The 20,969-nt window shown below is 32.2% G+C and overlaps 2 protein-coding genes across 10 annotated transcripts; both read right to left on the bottom strand.

Annotated features, from left to right (window-relative positions):
• LOC127239439 (uncharacterized) lies at positions 1-6,162 on the bottom strand. 8 transcript variants are annotated; one of them, XR_007836130.1, is made up of 7 exons: positions 5,747-6,162; positions 5,525-5,588; positions 3,997-4,056; positions 2,205-2,355; positions 893-960; positions 555-692; positions 1-463 (listed from the first exon to the last, which is right to left on the bottom strand). XR_007836130.1 is itself a non-coding variant. In XM_051257591.1 (6 exons), exons 1-6 carry the CDS (start codon positions 5,834-5,836, stop codon positions 430-432), a joined length of 444 nt encoding a protein of 147 aa, XP_051113548.1. In that variant the 5' UTR covers positions 5,837-6,162; the 3' UTR covers positions 1-429. The 8 variants fall into 8 exon arrangements, 2 of the variants coding, with proteins under 2 accessions (XP_051113548.1, XP_051113549.1); XR_007836127.1 differs by having other exon boundaries at positions 5,525-6,162; XM_051257591.1 differs by lacking the exon at positions 2,205-2,355 and having other exon boundaries at positions 893-950.
• Positions 6,163-12,196: 6,034 nt separating this feature from the next.
• Positions 12,197-20,493, bottom strand: LOC127239317 (transcription initiation factor IIA large subunit-like). Of its 2 annotated transcripts, none has more exons than XM_051257409.1 (11): positions 20,222-20,493; positions 19,835-20,005; positions 19,456-19,698; positions 19,225-19,276; positions 18,931-18,989; positions 15,381-15,497; positions 14,558-14,680; positions 13,151-13,214; positions 12,917-13,074; positions 12,715-12,798; positions 12,197-12,620 (listed from the first exon to the last, which is right to left on the bottom strand). In XM_051257409.1, exons 1-11 carry the CDS (start codon positions 20,342-20,344, stop codon positions 12,597-12,599), a joined length of 1,218 nt encoding a protein of 405 aa, XP_051113366.1. In that variant the 5' UTR covers positions 20,345-20,493; the 3' UTR covers positions 12,197-12,596. The 2 variants fall into 2 exon arrangements, with proteins under 2 accessions (XP_051113366.1, XP_051113367.1); XM_051257410.1 differs by having other exon boundaries at positions 19,225-19,273.
• Between the last annotated feature and the right edge of the window lie 476 nt (positions 20,494-20,969).

Below are 20,969 nucleotides of genomic sequence, written 5' to 3'. Positions count from 1 at the left end.
CCTTTTGTTCCGAGAAATATCCGTAACAAAAAATACAATACAAATGGAATATCCGTGTCAAATAAAGTTTTTAGTGCCACAAAAGAAAATGCACTCGACGTCGTATTTGTAACGGACCCAGCTGCGTAACAAATAACTAAAAACATAATTCTACATAGATAATCCGAAAAACTTTACAAGTCTTACAAAATGACGTCAATCCAACGACGTTCATAGACATGACAAAAGTAGAACTATAACCGTTATAGGTACTTTGAAACATCACTAACTATAACCATGCCCTAAACCATCATAACAACTAACTAATACAAGATCCCCAAATTAAAAATATAATACTTAAGAAGTTCAATCCAGCATCAACAGAAAATACAATCTTTGAAGAAAGCTAGGAACAACTACTTCGTACGATCAAGCTCGTCAATTGCAGAATCACAAAGGCAAGAAATCAAGGGCGGCAAACCGGCTGCAATGAGAAGCCAATATATGTAACAATTTATTACTACAATTTAAATTTTTAGTTCCCTAAATAGTAAAACTAATAAAAAAATACATACATGTTGGTATATCCATTCAATGTTATTTCCAACGAGTACCTCACCAAGGATCTTCTCTCCGGCATTCTTAGGGTGTATAAGTGGGGTCTTAGGGACCGTAACAACTGTGACAAATACTTTGCCAAGCCAATATTATTGCTGGAATCACCAAACAACACAATAATTAATAAAGAAATTTCTCATAATCATATTATTGCTCCTACTCAAATAAACTAAACCCTGAAGTTAATTGTTACCTCTATAAATTTATTAATATATTATCAAACAAGATCTAAAATCACACAATCATCAGCTCCTTTGTAGTTTTAATAAATCTGGTGTAAGGAAGGACAACACACCTTCGCCGAGAACACGTTTCTCCAAGCTCCGGGAAAGAAAAAGTACACGTGTTCCAATCTACACCAAACTGTTTCTTACTATCATTAACATTCTTCTAGGAACAACATTTACTCGTCTTGACAAAACATTATATGTTAGTTACAAATATATTTCATATGCAAAAGTAATTTAAGTTAAAATGTTTAAGCTTTCAACTATATGGGAACATGAATATGCCTATTCATGTAGGAAATGTTGCATGGTCTTTAAGAAGCTGAATGTTTTGTAATGTTTTTCATAATATAACAACCGGAAATGTAATATAATGCATATGTTGTAATATAGCATCAGCCTGTAAGAGACACCAGCAACAAGTTGTATCATATTGTTGTATACTGTTTTTTTATAATAGAATCCTCTTATGTTCATACTGAAAACTACTACAAGAATCAGATATAAAATATGACATGATCTATTAGAATAAGACAAATTTATAGATCCCACAAAAAATACTTCATGACCTGATCTATCCGAATAAGACAACTTTATGCATGTATAAAATGCATCTAAACTAAAAGCCAAGTATTGTCCGCAAAAATTTAGCTAACTTTGCCTTCATGTTGTGCACTTAAAATAACTAGGTTAATAATATGAAAGAATGTTGTTCCTAATTCATGGCTACCAAACTCAAGCCTCTTTTGTAGGCCCTAAAATAGGAATCAATCAATCAATATTACTATGAGGAACTCAAATCGATCAAGAAGTCATACATTAGGCTTCTGATCAATTAAAAAGAACTACAAAAAACATGATTCACAAAAATTCTCAAATTTATTGTCATTAAGTCAAAAATAGCTACAAAACTCTAAGGCATAGTGTATGACTACTTTAGCCTCATTCAAATATTTGATACATACATATATACGATTTAAAAATAAAAAAGAAAAATAAAGTAAAATTTATCTTAGTTTAGTTTGCTAGTTCATATATTTGTATATGTTAAATACATACATTCTCTAAACTTTAGTAAAATAACTTTTGGCTCAAATTCGAAATTATGAATACATGGTGTATCATCTAATTTTGTATTTGTTAATGTTTGAAATAACCATTGGTGATTGGAAGCCCGAGTTGCAATTAGCAGTCATTCTGGAATCCACAATCAATGTCATAGATTATGAGGCCATCGAGGATGGAATATTAGATGACTTGGAAGTAAGTAATTACACATGCCATAAATTAGATAAATCTTAATTATATTATTCTTGCTGCATATACCATATTTATCAAAACATATAACTAAAAATTGAATCAGTAGTATTAATCCAGTACCTAAGAATTGATGGGTGGACTTCTGATTACCAAACAAAATACAGCCATTTTTATCAGCATGGCAAGCAACTTGTACTAACATGGGTACTCCAACAGTTACAGTACCTAGTGGGAACTTATTTTTGATATCTCAAGCTGAATTTCAAAGTTCCTACAACGCATCCAACATAACACTTTCAGGTATTTTTTAGAAAATTTGTCAAACAAACAAAAAATATATGTAAGTGAAATCAAGACTTAAATCATCGATAGCAAACATAGCTACATTAATATGTGCTAACTAGATATTAAGAGCTACTATTGCACCGAAAAAACAAAGAAGTAATTCTAAGAGTTGGATATGATCATTGGAGTGAAGGGGCTTCACATTACAGAAAATGGTTAGGGATCCTTGAATGGACAAGGGCAGTCAATGTGGCATGCAACTGTCAGTAATTTCTGGCAAACTACATCTTGCTTCTTTAATCAATTTTGATTTCTCTAATATCATAAGCGTTTCACCATTCAATTACAAGGGGCAATCGACCATTTGTAAGTCCTAGCATCCGATGTACACTACTTACTACTTACAAGTTACATGGGGACATATCTTAATCTATATCTCATGAGTCCTTATTTTATGATCATTAATATCAAATGAGATCAATAACACTTTCAAGGCAATTCTATTTTCGAAATGTGACAACCTGAAAGTCACTGGATTGAAACACGAAAACAACCAGAAGAACCATGTTGAAATATCAGGACTAGAAATGGCAGTCCCAGATTCAAGTCCTAACACTGATGGTATTGACATAAGTTCTTCAACTTATAAATTTGTCAAAAATTATACCTTTAAAACAGGTTCCATAGCTATTGGATATCCTTTTGTCCATCTTTTTAATGTCCTTAATATTTCTACAACCATCTTTCCAATCAGACAAGACAATTTAGTACAACATGTGTTTTATATCTTGATTTTGACAAGGGATGATTATATAACAATCAATGGAGATAGTTTAAATGTATATGTATCTGACATAAATTATTTTCCTGGACATGACATATGATTTGTAATTAAATATTTCTATATCCATGCTTAAGTATTACTAACGAATATTGGTAAAAGAACTTCATCTTTCTAACCAAATTTTAACCATTTATTTTTTTTCATATTTTCTTTAAACATCATTGGGAGTTTGCGGGAGAATGGAAAGCATGAGGAAGTAGAAACTATGCCAACTGCACATTTATAATATAAAACAAAAAAAAAAAAAATCAAATTCATGGACTTACCAATCAATTGATAAAATTCTCGAATGTGCAACTCAAATTATTAAAGAAAAACCATGGACTTACCAATCAATTGATAAAATGAAATCATAATGCAAAGCTTCTTGTTAGATCATTCATATTTTCTTTATGGGAAACATTTGGTCACAAAATTGAAAACAACACAAGCTCTTAGGCATTTCACATGGTATATGTTTTAGGATTTGGGATAACTTTTACTCTAGACAATGGAATGCAAAAACTTATAAATTATTAACAAACTAATTTCAACTAAACAACAACATGGGTGTGGTATCAGGACATAAAAAAAACCTACACAACAGAAACATAGATAGATATTAAGCAAATTAATATATTAATGCTAGGATTTAGGAGTGCAGTGTGAGTAGTTAAACACAATATAGATGCATCTATATACACATGCATATTTTAGGAATACTAGTCATATTATCTAGAATAAAATCACTTATGAATCACTAGTTCTTTACTCTAAGTAATTACAATGGGAACTTGCACTGACCGTCCGTTGGAAGAAAAAGATGGCATAATCTTGTTTGAAAAATTCCTTGCCAGCAATATCCTACATAATATAGAGATTCCATAATATCATATCAGTATCAGACTTTAGTACATGAAAAGCAAGCAATTGATTGCATAAATATAGGAAAAACTAAGGAGAAGGTTTTGGTTTTAAAAAAAAAAAAAAAGAAAAAAGAAAAAAAAATGAAGTTAAAGATAGTGCATCCTACAAATGTAAAGGCATAATTAATGAGACTTAAAAAATAACTCAACCAATGGAATGAGAAATTTAGAACACCATGTAGTAACTTTCCTGTGATATGAAACGGCAAAGAATGAATCTCGAAAGGAAGAGGTAAAGAACATACTAATCCATACCAGCACGTATGATATACAATTCCACGTGAACCGGCATATAAATACAATATAACTGTAAAAGGTAATGAAACATAAAAGGCAGTCATGCCACCATAAACATTTACAAAAACTTTACAAATTTAACCTAACAGTACCTAAGGAGGAGAATATTATAGTTAAGAAATGTCCAATGACATATACTTAACATATTATTATCACCATGAGTGCCACAAGTCACACCCACCTTGCCCAATTTGTTTCTCAATAGTCAAGTACTCCCACAAGATTTCGTAAGCCAAGCAGTCAGTGTCCATGTCAATTTTATTTACAGCACTACAGCTAGTACAAAGGACCAAGAACCTGGTCCATCATTATTAGATGTTCGATTTGTTTCAGAAACTTGATAATCTGTCTAGTCTTAACCCCAGCTGGGCAACTGTCTTCTTTTTTAATTTATTCCATAACACATGTTCTTTTCCAATCAAAGATAGGGATTCACATAGCATATGTCCTCTCCAGCAACCCCTCTTTACCGCCTTAAACTATGAGATTTTAAAAGGAAAATGAAAATAAACAAATAACTAAAAAATTATGGAACAAATATATCAAGAATCATAAAAGTTACCAAAACCAAAAGCCTTATATTCGAATTTAGCATTTCAGCCTCCAAATACTTAAAATATCATGCTAAATTAATCTTTATTTTTCAATTGTCTTTCAACAACAATACTCCGTGCAAACAAATCATCAAATACTTGTTCCAATAAAAAAAATTAAAAAAAAAATCTAATACTTGCAATTTATCAACTTAAGACACATAATCAATGGAAAGCAGTGGATGATTACACTGATTGGTCACTTATATTCATACTTGTTAAGAATGCAATTTAATTTTATTTCTTTCGTTTGCCTCCCTATTAATGATAAGGTATCATTGGCCATCAACCATGTAAGAAATCATCATGACTGAATCATAGTTTGCATTAAGAAATTTTAGAGGAAGCTCAGTTTTTTCAACATGTAAAGCACATATACGAATGATTGAAACTTTACCGAACAAGATATATTTAGCAAAGAGAGGTGTATCAACATCAAAAGCCTAGAATAATCCTCTTTTTTTGACAGGTGTATCAAAATGTATTTATAGTTCATACGAAGGATTGAAAATTTACCGGACGATGTGAGGTTATCGAAGGAAGCTAAGAGCTCTTTCCACGACCAATAGCCATGGGAGAACTTCCCAACAAGGGCAAAGTTGAAATCAAAAACCAAATCAGATGTTTCTTTCTTGGAAAATGAAACTCAAAATACTTTTCCAATCTTAGAAGCTGAACCGAATTGAGACTGAAGATCAATAGACAAAAAAAACTTGGAAGAGGAATTTTCACAAACACCTTGAGGGCAAGAAGAAGGGTTGAGCATTTCTTCATAACTTGGTCGAGGTTGGGACCAAACTTCATCCATGGTTGAATGCCACCAACCATGACCAAAATCCCTTACTCAATCATCTCCAAGACTACCAAACAACAAGCAAACAAAAACACAAAGAGCAGAGCCTATCGACACAACCGATACACAAAGCAGGACAACAATTGAGAGATACAAATGATCCAATAATTGAAAGGAAAATAAGCTGAGCAAAACCGAAGAAGAACCCAACTTCCCCATTGACGGCTGTTCTGTAACTCCGGTTTTCAACCGAGTGTGACGAGACACGAACAAACAGAGACCGACAAACCAAGTAGGGGGAAATCTCGAATAGAGTAACTCAAATAACAAGAGGTTAAGGAGACTCCAGCATCCTCACAGACCAGCGATTGCGATCCGTTGATCGGCAGGTTGAAAGGTCTGCGGTCAGATAGTCAGGTCGGTTGGTTAGCGGGTTGGATGGTCCATAGGTCGGAAAATCTGCAAGTCGGAAGGTATGCGGTCGGATAGTCAGGTCAGTTGGTTAGCGGGTCGGATGGTCCATAGGTCAGAAAGTCTGCAGGTCGGTTGGTCAGCAGGTCGGATAGGCAGGTCGGTTGGTCAGCAGTTGGATAAGCGGGTCGGATTGTCTGCGGTCGGATAAGCAGGTCGAATGGGCTGCAGTCGGATAAGCAAGTCGGTTGGTACGTGGTCGGACCAAGTAAAGTCGGCTGCCCACTTAAGTGAACAATAGTTTGGTGGCTTGGTGGGGGCGGCCAAGGAGTCTTTTGGTCTAGCGACCAGTTAGTCGCTGGATTAGTCGGTTGGGTTATGCACTTGGCGAGACGGTTGTTGTAACTGACCAAGCGACGTTTCAAAACGTTTCGTCTTGGGCGGTTGCTGGCGACGGTTCCAAGCGTTTTCTTCAAGGAATATTTAAGGATTTAGATTTTTCTGGAGAAGACATCTTCAATCAACTTCAACAAAGCAAAGTTAGATACGGGGATCACCACTTTAAATTTCCAGTTAATTTCTTTATGTACCGTACAGTGTTTAGAGATTCCTAATCTCAGACGCTAATTAATCAAATTTAAGGATATTTTCCATATCTTTTAATTTTACTTTTTGTTTGTTGAAAAAATACATCAACAATTGCTTTTTAAAATACAAATTTATCAATTTTTTATATTTTTTCATAACAAAAATATATATTTGTTGAAGTTTGACATTTGTACCAAAAATATTTAGGACAATATCTAGTAATAATTGTATTTGTTACGGTCAAATTGTTGAAACAAAAAAGATCATTGACCAAATAAAAAAAACCTTTTATTACGATAAATTTCGTAACTAAACCTACGTTTTGTTACGGTCTTACTATTACGAACTATATACTCGCTACAAATAATTAATTTTTTAGTATTGATATAAACCGATATTATATGATAATAAATTGTATGATTTTCGATAAAAATATATTATTTTCGCTTATAAAATATCACATTAAACCATATATTTAATACATATTCTTTATGCAGAACATTATATCATATATATATATAATGTTAACTTTTTAATGTAATATTTTATCTAAATATTTGATATATTCTACCACGCTCTCGTTAGTATGTTGATTAGGGCTAATAAGTATGGTGTTGATTAGCCCTAATCTGTTGAATTAATAATGAATTCAATTGTTGAAATTAACAAGAAGAAGAAGGGCATAATTGTAAATTTACACTTTCTTTCGTAGTAAGGAATACGAATCTGCATTATAATTTCTCTTTCTTTCTCCTATTCTCTCATTCTAACATATATGATTTTTTAAATTAAATATGTAAAAAAATTAAATTAGCAAAATTAAACAAATGAATAAATAATAATGTGCTTTTCATAGTGTAAGTGTTGCATTTTTATAATGTAAATATGTGTTAAACTAATGCGATATTTTAAACATAATAGTATGTTAATATTGCAATACGTTTGTTGTGTGCCGAAATATACTCAGTGTAGTGTAACCATTTGTTGTTTATATATAAATATGTGCTAAACTACAAATATGTTATTTTAAATGTAATAATATGTTAATTTTACAATGTGCTTCTTGTATGCTGAAATATACTCATTATAATATAAGCATTTGCTATTTATATATAAATATGTGCTAAATTACAAATATATTATTTCAAATGTAATAATATGCTAAACTTTCAATGTGGTTGCTATATGCTGAAATGTGCTCATTGTATCGTAGCATTGGCTTTTATAATATAAATATGCGATAAAATGCAAATGTGCTATTTTAAACGTAATAAAATGCTAATTTTACAATGTGTTTTCTGTGTGATAAATATGTCCATTATAATGTAAGTATTTTATCTTTAAATATAAATATGCGCTAAACTACAAATATATTTTTTTAAGCGTAATAATATGCTAATTTTACAATATGATCGTTACGTGGTAAAATGTGTTCATTATAATGTAAGTATTTGTTCTCTATAATATAAGTAATATGTGAATAAAGAAAAAAAGTGTTTAGTACATTAACTTCAGTACAAATGATTATTTTATTTAAATTTCTAAAAAATTAAATTAACAAAATTAAACAAATGAATAAGCAATATATGCTAAATTGATAAGCAAATCTCCATAATATATAAAAAATAAAAATATATTTGCAAAATATTACTCGAAACACAAACACATATAACTATTAAAATAAACAAAAAGTATTATGGTCCGTTTGGATTGGCTTAAAAAATCAGCAGAAGCCAAAAGTAGAAGCAGTTCGATTGATTTTGTGTTTGGATAAATCATTATAAAAGCAGCTTTTCGTAAAAAACTGTTTGGACGTTATATAGTTGAAAGTGATTTTAAACGGTTAAAATTACTTAAAAGGACATGTTGTTAATATAATGCTAGTATTTTTCTATAACACTTTTATAATTTAATTTAAATTAAATTTTATAAATTATATTTAAAGATTTTAAATTAAAGTATAAAAAATGTACTTTTAAATTTTGATTTATATTTTAAAATTTTAATTTAAGAATAATATATCAATTAAACATAAAATTACAGTATAATATTATATAATTTGTATTTTATAATTTATTTTAAAATTTTATAAATTATATTTAGTAATTTAAGTATAATTAAAAAATTTATTTACTCCTATTTACATTCCATATTTAAATTTTAAATTTCAATCTAAATATAGTACATAAATTAAAAATAATAAATTAATTATATTTTTTAATTTGTATTAAAATATAAGTATATATATAAGTTATTTATTTTTATATTATATTATATTATTGTATTTATTATTATTATTATTATTATTATTATTATTAAGGATAAAACAGTAATTTTAAAACTGAAAAGTACTTCTCTTTATTTCAAAAGTTACCCATGTGGCTCTGATTTCAGCTTCAAAAGCTGCTTCTGCTTTTTGACAGAAGCCAATGCAAACAGGTGCAAACTGCTTTTTTTTTTTAGAAGTAGAAGCCAAAAGCTCCTGCCAGAAGCTAATCCAAACGGGGCCTTATGATATAACTTGACCGCGACCGAAGGGTACAAAACAAATCAGCACCCTTCTCCATTACAGTAACCGCTGGAATTTTACATTAATTTTGCATAGTAAAAATATGGGGTGGGATTCCATGCTGAAAATTAAACATCAGCGTTATGCTGATTGCATATTAGCCATTTAATTAAAAATTTTAATCCAATGGCTAATATTAGATTAAGGGTGTAGTTATAATTTTAATAACCCTAATTTAGGTAACTACATCAAATCTCACTCTCCTTCGTTCTTTCACGCAGCAATCGATGAAGGAGAAACGTCATTCTTCATACTTCATTCTCCTTAATTCTTTAATGGTTGATATCGACGAAGGTGAGCAGAATCAATTATCTATTATTCCAACCTCATTCAACCGCTCAACAAGCAATGGAAACATCGAAGAGATTGCAATTTTGGATGATCCAACGCCTTTCCAAATACCAGACGCGTTGGAACGGGAAATATAGTAATTTTTATTTTAAAGATTTACAGGCGTATAGGAATCCTTCGTCTTCAAATCATTAATCTTCTCCATTCCGTCTTCAAATCATCTTCTTCAACGAAACCCTTCCCTTGCGCGTCATCTCCAATTCGTCTTCTTCAACTCTCTGTACCGTATAGGGATCCTTCGTTTTCAAATCATTAATCTTCTCCATTTCGTCTTCAAATCGCATTCTTCAACGAAACCCTTCCCTCGCGCATCATCTCCAATTCGTCTTCTTCAACTCTCTGTACCGTACTTCAAATTGACGACACTGGGTGCATCCATGGAGGCAATTTTCGGTAAGTTCTGATTTTTCCGTTGTGCAGTTTAGGATAAATGTCCATCTTCTTCTATGTTACCTATTTTGAGTTATGTTTTTTCCATTGTGCAGTTTATGATAAATGTTCATCTTTTTCTATGTCACCTATTTTGAGTTCTGTTTTTTCCATTGTGCAGTTTAGGGTAAATGTTTGGGGCGAGGACGAGGTCGTGGGCAAGACAAAAATTAAGTGTGATGATTGATTTGTTGATTTTGATAAATTGAATTTGAAGGAACTGTTGGTATTGATCGCTCGATTTAACTTGAATAGATTGTTGGTGTTGATCGATGGATTGGATTTTAATTGGTGATTGATCAATTGATTATATTTTCGTAACAATTACTGCTTAATACTCATGCTGCTTGTTAAAATACAAGATGCTGACCGGTACATAGTAAAATGCTTGACTTAGTATATATAAATGCTGGCAGGTTTAGAATGAATGTTGCATGTTTCGAGCGGAAACAAGGTCTGTTTTTGTGAGTTAGCAGAAACAGACATTGTTTCCGCTATAAACATATTTTTTTTTTTTTTGTAAAAGTTGGTTGCTCTTCGCGGAAACAAGTTTGGTTTCCACGAGCTCGCGGAAACAAGTTAGAATTTTTTCTTAAAAAAAGTTGCATGATTTCAGTAACAATTTTTAAAATTGACAATTAGTTTTGCAACATTTTCTAGAATAACGTACATATCATTTGATAGTTCAGTGATATCCTAAACACTTGTAGAAATTGCTTATTGGTACTCAATAAAATACTTATTGGTATTCGAAAAAATGTTGAGTTGCTAATTGATACCTTTCCTTTAATTTTTTCTTTGGGATTGTTTTTTTACTTCAATATTAAATTGTGTGTAATGATTGTGTTATGTACTTTTTCTTGTAGCATAAACAATCTAGTTTCATATTGATGATTTTTTTTAATCTCGTTTTGTTGCAACAATATTCCATGTATAGTATTTGATGCAGATTTTTTTGAAATTTTTCTGTATTTTAATACTAACCGAAAAGTCCTTATAGTAAATTTCATTGGATGTCAATCTATAAAGTTTGCATATAATGTTGAAATATGTCAAATAATATGTTGAATGTTTTATTATAAAATATTTTCTCATAGTAACATTGAGTTTTATATTTAAACTCATCAAATATAAATCAACTAAAAGGCATACTAATTTCTTTTAATTAACAATAATTTTGATGTTTTAATTGAAATATGATTATTGATACATATTTATCAAATTTTTAACACACCAAAAAGAATTCCAATAGTTTCGCTAACATTAAATATTGAAAGACTATGAAAACAATTAGATTAATACAATTATATAAACTATTATCTAAATTTGACTACAGATGCGGTAATTCAATCCGATAAATTAAATCCGGTAAATTTAATCTAAAAAATCGCATAAGATATTTATGATTTCAAATCAATTGTCCAAATGTAATTTAGTGACTAATGGAATTAAAATAATAGATAATTAATTTTGCTCATCTCTATTGATTTCATCCATTAATTCGATTGAAAGATTCTAGGTTATTGAAAGATTCTAGATTTTTTTTTTATGGAATACCGAAGCTAATGAGAAAAGAGAATAGAAAAACTAGATAGTTATATAAATTAAGAGAATAAAAGATTTAGTATTAAACTCCTAAATTAATGAAAGGCATTGGATTAAAAATTGTAATAGAATAGATAACATTAATATAATCCCAATCGTTTATATATAATACTTTTTATAAAAACATAGTATATATTATATTTTTAATAATATTAATTAAAAAACATGTTCAAAATTTTTAATTAAGTGAACTGTAACTTTCTTTTCTATTCAAAATATCCATTAACATATTATCTCATTGTTTGGGGATTTTAAATAATAAAATTTAAAATTTAAATAAATTATTAACTATGATATAGACACATATTAATGCAATGTAATAAATATAAGATTAATTGTCAATATGATATAAAAATAAAATATAAATATTTAATTTAATATTTTTAAAGAAAAAAACATAAATACTAAAAATCTCAAAAAATAAAAAATAAAAAAACAGCCTTGGATAGAAAAATACCATCATCTATATTTTAATTGCAGCTGAAAGCAGAAGCGAAGCAAAGGACAGTCAGTCATGATGCTAATAAGTCCAAAACTTTGAGAGTACATCTATGGAGGAGTTCCATGGAATTCTGCAGAGATCCCATTTCATTCCCAAAGTAGCACGAAGACGCCGCACCACTTAAGAATTTTTGATCCAATACAGAAACGACACAGACAGCAATTTAACTTTACAGGATTCGATACTAGGGTTTGTTTTTTTAAATTCAGCATATTGGAGTCGAACCTCTGTATGTACATGGCTTGGCATGATGAGCATTGTCCTGATTCAATTCGACCAACGAAAAGTTTTCCCTAGTCACCCCAGCCAAGCCATATTCAATCCATTGCTTCACCAAAAATCAGAAGTCGAATTCTCCGGTAGCCTGAGCAGACCACCAAACAGTAACGTGTTTACCAGGTTTCCCGACAGATGATAAATGGAAGAGGTAGAGGTGCGTTTATAAAGAAAAAATTTACCTTACTGAACATAAAATCTTTATTATTAATGTGCATAATGCCATTTTTCAGTGTGCATTTCCATCTGCTTTTGGTCCTCGTCACCTGAATCAAAATCGAATATGAAGAGGCAATTCAATCAGTCATTGAGAAAGGCATGATATGATAGCATTCTTCGAGTAGAATTGGATTTCATCAACAGGGGAAATGTTAACTCTCGCACCTTTTCAAACTGAGCTACTACCAAATGCATTGTGTTCTCATCATCCCCTTCGTCGACATCGTCAAGCTCATCGTCGTCGTCGTCTTCATTCAAGGGCTCGTCCTCGTCATCATCCGCAGGATCGTTCTGAACAGGAGCAGGAGTAGCAGCTTGCATCTCTAGAAGCAGAAAATCAGAGAGGAAATAATACCTTGTCGAACCAGGTAAGTAATCCAATTAGATGAAAAACATTACCGTGAGGCGCAGGGGTGTTCACCGCATTGTAATCTTCATTTACAACTCCTTGGTAGTTGTATATCTTGGAAAATAAGAATTTGACACTTAAGTTTAGAAGAGGACATAGCAGTGAGGTGATGATAATGGATGTACAACTGTGCCTTAAGGTGGGAATGATAATTATACCACCAAATAAACTACAAAGATGAGTGCGGAATTAATAAGATGTGAAAATGCGTAAACAAGCCAACCTGATTTGCACCACCTAGAAAATGTTGGTCACCAATCAACACAAAAACTTGTACTTACTTTTCACTCAGTAAATAAGTTATAATGGCATCTAGCAAGAAGATTTCAGAATGGTGGGTCGGAACAAACTCGGATTAAGTATATTATAGGTGTTATTGCTATCAAATTTGGGACGTCACCAACTGTCCAGGCAAATTAAGATTTCTATTTCAGTTATTTTAAGATTCTGTATTACAAATCTGATATAACAACCAACAAACTTCAGGTATCAATTAAAGCAATCTCAGGATTGCTTCAGCACATAGGTCCTAAAGAAAACAGATTAAAAAAAATTCAAATCTCCGAAAAGACCAACCGCAAAAAAGTGATTCACAATGTAGCGACATCCAGCTGAGTCATGAAGGGAATCCTGAATGGTCAATAAACATCTACAGAAATCTAAGAAATGCGACTTTGAAGACCAGTGTTGCTAAATTTATCCAAAATTCTCAAGTTGGCAGTCTATAACACAAATATAAAACAAATAAAAGTTCCAAGGTTATAATGTAAGAACTTTAAGAGACACAATAGCAACTAACAGAGATCTCCGTATCCATGTCTATATTGAAAATCTTCTCCATGTCAATGTTTTGAAAGGATTTTTTCAAGGAAGGTCTACTGAATGAAGCCGTAATCGTTCTGACATGATAATGATAGTTATCAGTAATTAATTTTGAAGGTAGAATTCCCTAGTTGTTGAAGATACCACTCACAAAACAAGCTTAGGTACAACAGAATGCGAATAACTCCCCTTCCTAATACACCCTTAAAATCCAAATGTTGGGTCCCAAAAGTTCAACTCAAACTATATGTTCATCCATCCCCCACGCCAATTCACACCATCTAAATGGAGTAATTCCTCATGTATCTTGATTGATATCATGCTACGTAAAAAGGTAAATAAATGCAATACTAACTACTAACCACAGAGATGTCAAAAGAAAAAAGATGCCGACAAAAAATATATGTTCATCCATCATTGCTCAAAAGATTTCTGCAGAATAAAATATGATATTATGGGATTCACAAAATCTACTTTTTAAAAAATATGACAGCTCAACACATGATAGTAGTCGTTAACATAAAACTACCATTTGATGGATTTGCATGTTCAACAAGCCAGAGGAGAAACCTCACATTGGGAGTAGAAAGCATGTCATCGTAAGGGTCAGGCACTTGACCATCCAGCTGAGGAATCCTATTCATAGAAGGTAACACTCCCCCTTGAATAGACATTTGATGGGAATCACCTTTAACCACCTGTCAAGTGATAATAGAAACTAAGCTTCAGAAAAACGAAAACAAATTTCTAAGTCAGTTGAGAATTCTTAATGATCTACAGCCGAATAAGCAGCCCATGAGTGCTATGTTTCCCTCTCCAGTGTAAACAGTATTCAATATTGCAAAGTGCAACATAGAGTTAAAGCTGGAAATATTCCACTCAACAAGATGACAGCCCACATGATGTAAAGCTAATTTGGTGCTTGCACACAAACACAAGTATACACAACAAAACGCTAGATATTGTTGGTCACCTAATTATTTTTTTTATTATATTCAGAAAATCCCAGGAAGAACTTTGATATATGTCTTTACATTTGAATTTCTTAGACTAACGATGACTTGAAAATAAAAAATTGAAAACTAGAAATACCAAAGCAAGATCATAATAATAAAGAAAAGCCCATCAAATTGGTGCATTAAACAAATGCCTGTCACTTGTACATGAATTAGCCTACACAATGTGTACATAACAAAAGAAACCATCAAAGAGACAAGTAAGATCCAGGCATTATTCCAAAATGGAGCTCAGTTTCTCAAGTTACAGACATGCACCCCACGAACCAAACAAACAAAATAAGTGCAACATATAATGTGCAAAATAATTTAAGATAGTTCAGTAATGATAATCTCTTTTAAATGGGAGCCATTGGAGATACTTGATGACAAAATAATATACCTCCGCAGCATCTGATAAATTATCTCCAGCTCCATCTTGCTGTGGGATGTATCCACCAGTATGGTAAGGTGGAGGAAAGTCATCTCGCTTTCTCTTTCCAGAAGGCATAAAAAAATCCTGCATCGATTTCCCCAGCATTAAGACAAATGCTAAAATAAATGCAACCAGACACTTAATATAAATGAATTTGTCGTAGAAAGACTACTATTGAGGGGTTTGCTCTGTCAGAAAGATATTATATTCTATTCTTTATTTGGTCTAAAATGACTTCTACTTTTTGCGTAGAATATAGGCATGTCTTCTTTAATGACTGTATTGCCCTTCTTTTCAGGTTTAGAAAATGATCCAATCAATCACACACCAAAGTATAAGAAAAAATATAAACTGTAAAGTTGACAGAGATCAGGGGTGTGTTCTTTTGACATTTTATACACACCTTTTCCCAAAAATATTAATATATCACACACATTCATTATTTTTATATTCTCTACACAATTCTCCATACCTCACATAAAAAAAAAAATAACCATTCATATTATCTCACAAAACAAACACACCCCAGGTCTGTTAATTTTCAAGGATTAATCACTATAATTATAGATTAAGCAAAAAGAGATTAGATTAACCATTTACAAACAAGTGTAATTTACAAAGAATCAAAAACTTGCACAACTGTTTCCTCTTTTCATGGATATCATTCAGTGGCTAATACATGTCTTGCTCTAAAGTGATCTTGTAAATCTTAGCTGCCTAGATCCATTTTTCCTGATTTTATTATAGGCATTATCTAAAATTGACTTTGGTGGAAGGGACTAACCCAATGGTTCTAAAAGTTTTTAGCAGGAATTTATATTTAAATTACACTAGTGAACTTCTCACATGCAAAGCCTAACGCAATATTTATTTACAGCACACATTGTTTGGTGAAGCTTTGAAATCGTGTTAAATATCCACGTCATACAAGATACAGATTATAGAGACTAATAATTATTTTACATTAAACAGCCATGAAACTGGTTTAAAGTGAGTACATGCTAGATAACAAATTTCCACACTTGAATCAGTAGATGTGGATATATTATACTGCATGTATCAAAATGAAATAACCTGCTCAAATTTAGAGGAATGCACATTTTTCAATGCTATAAACACAAAATAGCAACAGACAAATGGGTTTATCTTACTAATCATTATAGCATTACCTATATCAGGAATAATTGGCTATGAATTATAAGCAATTAAAAAAATTAGAGTCAAACAAATTTATTTACAACTCAATAAGGTGTTATTTCCTAGAAATGAATTGAGCTCAATTAAGTTGGCAACTATTTCGTTGAGCTGAAGCATAAACCTCAATGATAGATTGCAAAGCTCAAAAGTAAATATAATCAAAATCTTCAAAGGATAGCCTCAATTCCAATAATCTCTTTTTCTTACAACAACTAATATTATCTATGTGACAGGTTTGGAGAGTTATTCAAGAAGCTTGAAGCCATTGTGTCAGCTCCCCCTATTAATTGTTGAGCTTTATGACAATAAATATATACCAATAATGCAATGTGTCATTTTAATAGCCTTACATTGTATTTCTGTTACACTCTCATACATAAACCAATATCCAGATGTAAAAATAGCAAGTTGTAAATGGCATGCGGCACACCCATAAGCGTTAATATATTAATTAATATATATATATATATATATATACACACATGCATGCATGCATTCAATATATATGTGCATAGTAGTTTCCTCCTGCAAGATATTGTAATCCTGCCATATCACTTTTAAAAGTCTGTCTTACAAAATTTACGGGTTTGTTATTGTGTTTCTAACCATTTTTTAACTATTTAATCTTTAATTTTCCCTCCAAAAACATCATATCCAATACCCATTTTCCATACAAAATATCACGTCAAAGAATTAGTTCCACCTTGAAAACATCACCCATAAACACAAAACAGAAATAAACACACCAAGAACACACTGTACATTACATTATATATATCTTTTGCATTAGAATTCAGAAGTATGCTATAGTTCCAATTCATTTCAACTGATGCACACTTAGTTGAATGCTGAGACAATAATACAATTAAATAATATTATTATACAAAATAAATCGAACTAACACAGTAGGTAAGAGTGGAGGACTAGAGGAGCAGAGTGGATGAGATTGAAGGAGTAAGACAAACAGGAGAAGCAGCGGATGAAGGAAACTAAGCAGCAGAGAAGCGGGAACATGATTTTACAGCTAAAAGGGTATTAACGAGGTTTAGAAATTAAATAATACTATGAAGGAGAAGAAGAAGAAAAAGAACTAAAAAAACAACGAATAATCCATGGTGCATGCCACTGTTCCATGGCAAAAGACCAAAGGCATGCGCATTGCCATGGATAATGGCATAATGATGATGTCCCGACCACATGGTGTGAGCCATTGTATGCCTTTTACAACCATGCGGACAAACAAAAACAAGATCCAAGGCACGATAAATCAGGTTATAAAAAACACAACATAGAAAATGTAGACTAATTTCCATATCTATTAAAATTAGTTTTCACAAACCAAGTCCATGAGCAATATCAACAGAAATACATCCCTGATATGTAATAAATCTTAGAGAATATAGCAGCTGAAATAGAATTTAACCACCAGATGCTATGACATATAATTAATTTCACAGAAGTTACTGTGATACCTATTATCACAATGGCATATGCAATTCAAAATGTTCTTGAAATCAACTTTCCAGTCTTAACTCAATAAGCAGAGTGATACAGTGATCATGTAGTAACTTACTATAGATTCTCAAAATAACTCAACCACCAAATTCAATGATATATAAACTAAAATCTTCACGAAGTTATTAGATTAGGTTATATGTTAAAATGGGGTAGGTAAAAAGTAAATTGGAGTATTATGGGAAATATATCAAAAATTGATATAAAAAGTGATAGGGTAAGTAGAAAAATATAGTAGCAAATTGTTCATTTAAATTTGTTAAAATAAGGATAATAAAATTATGAATAGATAAAATTGTTTACTATAAATGGAATAAACGTAAATTCAGCGGACAACTAAAAAAGAACAGTGACATGATCTTAGTGGACGGAGGAAGTAATATATTTTATCTTGAATTGAGAATAGGTGTAATATAACTCTACATACTTGTCAAGATAAAGAGTTCCCACGAACTCAATACTAAAGCAATTAAGAGAAGAATGTTAACACCAAACGAAATTCTAATCCATAACACCATTTCAGTAATCAGCTTTCACTATTGAGCTGTTTGCCCTCAAAATCAAAATCACAAATCTTCAGTCAAGTACAGTAAGGATTTTTCGTGTGCCAGCAGAACCTGTCTCTGAAATAACTTCTAACTGCTAATGATTGTAATACATATGGATCTTTTACCAATTAAAACTGAACTTTAACGATTCATTGGCACTAATACTATTTTATCAATTCCCTTTCTTGTAAACATTCACAGATATCATAGACTCGTGTTGAACTATCTCGAAATCACATCCAATTAATAATAATCACCTGAGTTGTTGGCTGGTGGGGTCCTCCTTTCTGATTCTCTTCCCGACCTTCAACATAAGCTGCAAGAGAAGTAATTTAAGAGATGCAAGAACGAAATAATAGATTTCCTGACAACAGTTTACAATTTTCTCACTTTGTCGCTCTTCTAAGACCTTTTTCACTTGGTTGTACCAATTAACATTTATATAATAAATTAGTAAAAGTAAGTAAAAAAGCCCTAAGCGGTTAGTTAAAGACTATGTTATATTTTAAGAGAGTCTATAAGTGTTATGAGAAATTCAAAATAGCACTCACCAACATTCACATCAAGAGGGGGCCTTTGGTTTGACCAAGCAGAAGGTGGCTGCTGCAAGACAAATAATTAAAATTATTAGTTCTGCTATGCACCAGAAAGCAAAATTGATTAGAAGAATATTAAAATATGTTGTATATATGTAAGTGTTACTTTACAGAAACAAATTACAGTAAATTTGACAAAAACATGGCACTCAATTATAACAAGAAGGTTCAGGAAATAATGATTACCATATACGGACTAGGTCTTCCATGACCAGCATTAATCTCAGGCACACCACCGTTTTCATTATTGGATGTATACTCATTAGGAGTAATTGGGGTGCCCCCAGTAGGAATACTATACAAAGAACCACTGTCGAGTCCAGAAAGAGGAGTTGGAGCTGTTCCAGGCAATGGCGTCTGAGACATTCCTGGCAATGGAGTTTGCCCAGCTCCAGGCAGTGGTGTCTGCATAGGTGTCTGCAGTGGAGTCTGACCCCCAAGAAGAAAAAATGGTTACATAGAGAAATCTAATCTTTTATCAAATTCATATTAAAGAATGCCATGCTCAAACATAGAGTTCAATTTCATACTGAAGAATGGGGCTGGCACAAAGAATTAGTCTCACCGGAGGGAAGAGCATATCGGCAGTTGGAGTTTCATACTCCTCGGTTCCTTCATAGGGCACATTTAGGTCATGCACAGCATTAGGTGTAACACCATCTACCCCAGCCTTTTGAGTTGTCCTGTCTATGGGACCCAAAATTGCTCCAGCTTGCATCATCTTAAGTTCCCACAACTGCAGATATCCAAAAACAGAAAAAGGCATAATTTCATCAAATCATCCACCCCAAGAAAATATCGATAACCACCCAAATCAATCGTAATTTCTCATAACCCGATATTCCATAGGCATCACCGAGCATCACATAGTAACATATCTATAAACCCTAAAACACAATCCAACCTAAGATTCAATAAAACTTGATTAAGAAAAATAGGAAAACACAATTACTCCTTGAAGCTCCTTCAGCACGCCATCTCCTGGTCCACCGTTGCCGACGAACTCGTCGCGGACCTTGTTGATAACGTCCTCGATGACATGGATATAAACACCGCTGGTGGTAGAGCTGGCCATTCACAAAAAGAAATGAAAGAAAAGTGAAATCCAGCGACAGAAACACAGAAACTTGGGGCGAATCCTAACAGATGTAGGGTTTGGAAGTGCGTGAGAGGCGAGGGCTGAGAGAAGGGGGGGAGGGGGGAGGGAGGGAGAGGAGAGAAGAGGCGGAACGGAAAGGGCGAATAAAGAGCGGAATATAAATAGGTTTGCATCCGTTTATGTTCTTAGCTTCCACGTGGCAATATCACATGGCACTACATCTCTATTCTTTAGGTGTATTTGGGGGAAATAGTCCTGCTTCCTAAAGAATGAGAGTTGAAAAATAAATAGTAAAAATAATTTTTTGTTCCATTTAATATCAAAATTATCAATTTTGGTTCCATTCAAAAATAATTATCAATTTTAATCTAATTCAAATAAAAATTTATTAATTTTAATCCCAAAATGGTTGACTGGGACTGAACACGCCGTGTTGGCTTGAATACGGTTGTGTTAGATAACTCAGAAGGTGACTGGGAGTCCGAGGCAGCCAACACGGCCGTGTTGGTCTCAACACCCCTGCACTTCTGAACACGGTCGTGTTCCTGCCGTGTTCTGAACACAGCCATGTTCCTGCCCATGTTCTCAACACAGTCATGTT

This window comes from Andrographis paniculata, unplaced genomic scaffold (genome assembly GCF_009805555.1).
Source record: "Andrographis paniculata isolate CXL003 unplaced genomic scaffold, ASM980555v1 Contig77END, whole genome shotgun sequence".
Classification (NCBI taxonomy): Eukaryota; Viridiplantae; Streptophyta; class Magnoliopsida; order Lamiales; family Acanthaceae; genus Andrographis; species Andrographis paniculata.
Note: the sequence above shows the minus strand (reverse complement) of the source record. Positions and strands in the feature narration are given on the sequence as shown.